Source organism: Momordica charantia (assembly GCF_013281855.1).
Source record: "Momordica charantia cultivar OHB3-1 chromosome 1 unlocalized genomic scaffold, Mcharantia_2.0 BLBB01000001.1, whole genome shotgun sequence".
In the NCBI taxonomy this organism is placed as follows: Eukaryota; Viridiplantae; Streptophyta; class Magnoliopsida; order Cucurbitales; family Cucurbitaceae; genus Momordica; species Momordica charantia.
Genome location: NW_028275157.1, coordinates 1,888,214 through 1,894,703, shown reverse-complemented (window position 1 = coordinate 1,894,703; position 6,490 = coordinate 1,888,214). Strand labels below are relative to the sequence as shown.

The following is a 6,490-nucleotide window of genomic DNA, read 5'->3' as shown; positions in this document are numbered from 1 at the left end:
TCCTGGTTGGAGGCTAGAAATGTTATGTGGAGTTACGAAGTGAATGGGTGAGTGTCAGGGCCTCGGGTATAAATGGTCGAGGGCTGATACGTCACTAATTGGGTATCGAGACCTCGGGTATAAATGGTCGGGGGTCGATATGCCAATATTGGATAAAGATGAGCGTCAAGGCCTCGGGTATAAATGGTAGGGGGTCGATGCGAGGAGTCTTTCGAAAGGAGAACTATTGGGGCCTTGGGTATAAATGGTCAAGGGCCAATAGATTGTAAGACATCGGGGCCTCGGGTATAAATGGTCGAGGGTCGATGCAGAGTTCAAGGCCTCGGGTATAAATGGTCGACGGCCGATGCTGCAGGGTCGGGGCTCTGGGTATAAATGGTCAGGGGTCGACTCTACTCGAAGGAGTTAACTGTGGAAGGCTAGAGCAGCTATGATAAGCGTAGAGGTACTTGAATGTTAGGGAGACTAGAGGTTAGTACTGGTAGTTAATGTGTTCCTGGTTGTGGTTGTCACCGAATTTTATAGAATGTGTCTATGTTTGAATGCATAATGTGATGAAAAGCATGACAATGAATGTTTCATGATTTGGTTGAGCATGATGTGTGTGTGTTGATTCTTTAATAAGCATGACACGTTGTTCCTTGATAAGTATGCTGTTAGTGCGTGACCCTTCAGATAAGGGCTGCTTACTGAGTACTGTGGTTGTACTCATCCCTCTTTTCCCCTCCAGTTTGCAGGTATCGAGCTAGCTCGTGGGATGGTGATGGCGAGGAGGAGGCTTGATCGGAAAGACCATTAGCTATGCCGTGTGCAACTAATTTCTTTTAGTTAGGATAGTTGTGGCTACGTAATCTTGTAGTTGAGTTGTTAGTGGTTGGTTTTGTTTAGTTTATTGTCTAAATGATGTTGTAAGGTTGCCGATTCATTATTCTTTTTAGAGCATTAATTTTGTTGTCTTCATGAACTACGGGATTGTAACCTACCTAGGATATTTATGAATACATTTGTTTAAGTTGATTGTACTTGAATTAGTTTTTGTTTCATTGCCATTCGAGATGTTAATATTCGTTTAGTGAATGGTTTATAGTTAGGAAAGGTTTTCTGGACGGGTTTGGTTAATGTGAAGTCGGCATTAAATGGTTTATCTGTATAGGAGGCGAGTTTCTCTTAAATCTTTAGTGTTGTTGTTCTAATTGTTCAAGCTCTCGTGAGTGTTAAAAATAGAGTAGCGCAGCGGAAACGTGGTAGCTTTATTGCTTAGTATTATTGTGAAGGTACTTCTCTTGTTTATGTGAAAATTTTAGGTAGTCTTAGTAACGGTCCCTGTTTGGAAATGGTGAAATTCCTGGGGCGTTACATCCCCCGTCTCTTATCTCTACTCTCCCCCTCCTTTTTCCATCCTCCTCGAATGGCCGCTGCTACGTGACGAAAGTTTCAGAGTGGGTTGGATTTTTTCGCCATGTTTGTTCGTTTTTGCCTGGCACGTTTGTTTTCGTGGTTTGCTCAGCGTGATGGAAGTTTTCGTCTCAACCCGATGACCCAACCTGATTCGACCCGAAAATGTAAGGGTTGGGTTGACCATCTTCCTCGGTTTTGTCGGTTCTCTAATATGCCTAACCCGAAAATTTGGGTTCGTCCAAAAAACCCCCAACCCAACCTGCGAACACCTCTAGTGAATGGATCAAACTTAATTTTGCGAAAAGTTTGATTTTGTCGAAACTAATATATTTTTGAGATTGCTAACTCAATTGGTTAAGGTATGTATCTCCAACTAAGTAGTAATACATTCAAATTCCTACCCTTATATATTATACAAAAAAATATATGTTTGGAGATTTGATATTTACTCATTGCTAAAATGAGTGGGCAAGTTAGTAAAAATAAAATAGAGAGTAAAACTTACTGACACTTATTTAAGGTCTAATTTGGTGAAACGAAAAGATTAGGGTAAAAATTGACCAACTTGTAAAACAAATGAAAAAAATAAAAAGACAAGAATTCTCGAAGGTTTTTGGCGGTTAGGGTTTAGGAAATTCAGAATTTTTGTATTTCCTTTTTCTGCGGTGAAATTAATCAATCCCGTAGTAGCGTACCGTGACGCCCACGCCCACTTGCTTTTTCTCTCACTATTTCCCCCCGCTCCGCTGCTTCGGTTTTTTCTTCTTCTTCTCCAGTCTCCAGTCCATTGCTGCTTCCTCTGCTTCTTAATCTCCTGAATCCTCCCAGCTACCATACCCACGTTTCTGTTCTTCAGATTCTACAATGCCTTCGATTCTGACGGGTTTTTTTACTGTAATTCTTCTGGAACCCTGTGTTCTAGCCTTGTTTTTGCTTTTATTTTATTTTTTAATCTCATGTTTACACACTTTGTTCTTCTACCATGCTAAGAGCTGGACTGAGTGGCTTTCTTTCTTACTTTTTGCTATATGTATGAGTTGTCTTTTCTGTGTTGAGAATGTTTGATGTGTTTTCTTACTGGGAAAGTTGAGGAAATAGAGTAGAAGTGGTTTAGATTAGTTACCCTTTTGTCCGTTTGATAAGATGGTGGACTTATTTTTTATTCTCTGTTACTTTTGAAGAAGATTAAAATAGTAGAGGATTCACATAGACTTACTCTGTGTTGTGGGAAATTTCGCATTCTTGTACTTTGTTGATTTGAAAGTTATGCAGTTGATGAGTTTTTCTTGACACCCTTTTCTTTGTCTTGTTTCTCATGGAAAGATTTTGGAGGTATTTATATAATTCAATCTCTTTTATTCTGTATGATGTAAAATAATAAATAAATAAGTCTAAATCATATTTCACGAATCTCATTTGTGAATACCAATTACCAAACACTGTTTCCAAGCTTCACATTCCGCATATCAGAATGGCTGAGCTGTTTGAGATTCAGATGTCTTTTAATAGTTTGTTTTGACTTCTGTATACAGTATGTTAATTGTGTGTGGCTCATATGCGTATAGCTGAACTTATTATGATTCGATTTTGGCTTATATTTTATGTTCGTTTCTGATGCTTGTTGATGTACTGACTTGATTTAAACTACAGGCTTTAACATCTTTTGACTCTCAGATTTTTGTATATTGGTGTTTCATTTGTATATTTTGAGACTGTTGTTTTCCATATTAGTATTGTAGAATAAATTATCACTCGGCTAGAAGCTCATTATACTTTTCAGGGGCCAAGCTTCAATATTAAAACATTTGAATTACTTAGCAAGTTGCTGTTCGATTGGTTTTTAGAAATAAACTCTAAACTTTTAGATTGGAAAAGGATAACTGAGTTTGAAAAATGTTTCTTCTAGTGAGAAAAAGAAAAGGAAAAAAAAAGCAGAGTGCTTTCTTGTATTTATTTTTACAATTAACGCTTTCTTTTCCTATCTAGAAAAGAGTAACATCTAATCATATGGCGGTAGAGAAGCTTTTTTCATCTGCAGTGTTGTTTGAACTGAAAATAATCTAACGAATGTATTTGAATCAGGAATATTGAGAACTTCTGGAATACAGCACAACTCTTAAGTCTTAAGAGGCCCTGAAAGATTTTCTGTTGGCAAATATTGGGATTTTCAGAGTCGGGTGAACCGTGGGAGAAATCCGCCTCAGCATTCATCAAACATGGCTGAGAAAGATAACTTGAATGATGAAGAGAACTCATTAATAACTGAAGTTCCAATGATACCGACATTTAAGAAGAGGAAGCGGCTTAGCCGTAGTAGACTTAAGGAGGCGAAAGCATCTTTACTTGCAAAACAAGGGCAAAGTACTTGTCTTAGTAATAGTTATAGGAAGTGCAAGCAAAAGAAGAATGAGAGTACAATAGAAAGATGGTCAGCAGAGAGGTAGAATCTTTATTTCTTTTCTATCGTATTTATGCTGGATGTGCCTTTAGTTATGAAGCGAGTGTTGTCCAGGTATAGGCTGGCTGAGCGAAGTATGTGGGAACTCATGAAGGCAGAGGGAGCAACATTTGAGAACCCAATTCCACGTCCAGTGTTGCGAACAGCAGCTCGTAAGCATATTGGTGATACTGGCTTGCTTGATCATCTATTGAAGCACATTGATGGCAAAGTGGCACCAGGTGGGGCTGAGCGATTTCGGCGGTGGTACAATGCTAATGGAACAATGGAGTATTGGCTCGAAAATGCTGATCTTGCAAATATTAGACAGGAGGCTGGGGTGCATGACCCATATTGGGTTCCTCATTCTCGGCCAATACTTAAGGGTGGCGACTTTGAAGAAACTGAATCTGCTGGCGAGTTGAAGCTTCTCAGGGCTGAAATGGCCAAAATGAAGAGGTATTGGAACTAGAGAATTTGAGTTGCATAACAAATCTATTGCCCTGGGGCATTTCTAAATTCTCATTTTGTTTCTCTTGCAAATAAATAGGGATATGCAGGAACTGGCATCTAAGATTCGCGATCAAGAACAGCTAAATTCCATGGAGGTGAATAAGATGTACTCTCCATAGCCGTACATGAATTTTTTTCATTATTTTCTTGGCCACCAATTTTTTCGCATGATAATTACAGATCATTCATAAGGAATTGATTAAAAAGGAAGCTGTCACTGAGGAACGCCTAAATGAAATTACTGGTTGTCTGAAAGGTCTGCAGGTAACTTATTATGCCAGTTCTGATTTCCTATCCACACAATTAAAGCAGGAAAGTATCAATCAATATTTCAAGTTTGACCCATTTTTCAAACATTTTAGGGCATACTTTCTGGGGAATTGATGACTTGGAAAACAAAGGTTGAGGTGCAGCTGATGGAGATTACTAGTTCATTGGGTTGTGTGCAGCCATCAAAGCAACAGCTTGCAAGTCCTGCCTCTGAAAGATGGGAAGATTGGTTAGAAAGCACCAACCTGGTTAACTTTCAGGAGGATGAACTCGCTTCCTGGTTTGAGGGCAACAATATTTTTAGTGCTCAGCAGGATGTCATAGTTCAAGATTTCTATCCTGCCCCGTCTTTCGAGTTGAAGTATGGAAATAATTTAACTCAGAATCGCGGTGGTAGAGAAGAAAAGCGGGAGCTGCTGCTAGAGGAATTATCCAAATCAAAGAGGTAAAAAAAAGCACGGTGACTTGTACATGTGCTCTGAAACTACTCACTCTGAGCTGATTTGTTTCTTCATTTGGATCCATATTCAGAGATGTCATGGAGAAGCAAGAAGATGACGGGGCTAACGTAACCTCAGATTCTTCGGCCACTGGAAATTCGAAGTCCGAACCAGATACTTCAGTACATATGTTTCAGGTAAATGCTAGTCAGTAGTAGTTTAAATCTAAACTGCTCTAGACCGTGTCGATTGACATTTGGACTCGATAATAATATGGCTTGTGTTAACAGGAAATGTTTCAGGAGTTATTCAGTTGGAAAGCTAAAATGGAGCAACAGGTGATGGAGTTGCGGAATTCAGTGTGTAAGTTAGAGGCATCATCCCATTCGAAGTATCAGAGATTGGGATAAAGGTGAAATTAGAGGTGCTTTTGGACTCGGTCTTGGTTGTAGGATTTAGAACAAGATAATGTACAGCGTCTATAAAGCTGACATTTAGGATTTAGGAAAATCTAACCTTGATTAGTAGTAGAGTAGCCAACCCGGGTTTGCCACGTGGAGACCGTTGATTGGATGGATTGATAGATTCTTACACCTGGTTGACTTGATAACCAGTATATATTATCCTAAGCGTTTGATCCTTTTTCCCATCCCCACAGCAGTACGATTTAACTTATTTTGAGTGTATCATGTTGGAGAGTTCTGATATTATTATATACTATGCCGCCAGTTGCTTTCTAAGTTATGTGGGAAAATTAATGGTACCACGAGAGTATGGATATTCATTGTATTAAAAGTGATATAGGGTCATCCAACATTAAAATAATTATCTAGAAAAGTAAAACTATAGTATAAACAAAAGGATAGTACTCCTGTAGTTGTATGTTTTTTTGAAGGTTTTGTTGGTCTAGTTTGTTAGTACGCCGAATATATGTATATATATGTATGTATATATATCTGTAGCACGTCAAACATGTATGTATTTCAGATGAACAGGGAAAATGGCTCTCTGAGGACAGTTTCCATTTGGTAATATTTTTTGTTTTTTATTATTTATTTTTTATTTCCAACTCTGAGAAACATAAAAGTTTGCTAGCTGTTTTGTTTCTCCTTTTTGAAAAAACTTTTCTACAATCGTGTAAAAATTTTGGAACACAGATTCTTCTTTATATAAATTTGGTAATTGTTCTTCTCTAGTACTTGTTTTGCTTGAAATCGGGAGTTTTGTATATATTATTTGGATTCTAATCTTTCGGTTCTTTCTCAATGGTCAAAATGAAGGTCGACCCTATTTGTAGTCTTTAACGGATTTCATGAGGGTTCGAGTTTATCAGTTCTTCAACTTGTGACACAATTTAATTGAGCTAACATATGTCACAAGCAAAATTTGATTAGACTCACTTATGTCGAGCATAATTCAGTAGTAATTGATA

General features: G+C 38.2%; 1 protein-coding gene across 1 annotated transcript; it reads left to right on the top strand.

The window, feature by feature from the left end:
• The first annotated feature begins 2,034 nt into the window (after positions 1-2,034).
• LOC111025427 (DYAD protein) lies at positions 2,035-5,798 on the top strand. Its single transcript, XM_022303406.2, has 8 exons — positions 2,035-2,292; positions 3,481-3,838; positions 3,911-4,294; positions 4,386-4,443; positions 4,529-4,612; positions 4,711-5,063; positions 5,150-5,255; positions 5,349-5,798. The coding sequence occupies exons 2-8, from the start codon at positions 3,615-3,617 to the stop codon at positions 5,466-5,468; spliced, it is 1,329 nt and encodes a 442-aa protein (XP_022159098.1). The 5' UTR covers positions 2,035-2,292; positions 3,481-3,614; the 3' UTR covers positions 5,469-5,798.
• The last annotated feature ends 692 nt before the right edge of the window (positions 5,799-6,490 follow it).

Excerpts from the sequence above, each read along its gene's own strand:
- LOC111025427 (XM_022303406.2), top strand. The coding sequence starts at position 3,615 with ATGGCTGAGAAAGATAACTTGAATGATGAAGAGAACTCATTAATAACT. Across the intron at positions 4,295-4,385 it reads GAAATGGCCAAAATGAAGAG|GGATATGCAGGAACTGGCAT; the intron begins GTATTGGAACTA and ends GCAAATAAATAG. Across the intron at positions 4,613-4,710 it reads GTTGTCTGAAAGGTCTGCAG|GGCATACTTTCTGGGGAATT; the intron begins GTAACTTATTAT and ends CAAACATTTTAG.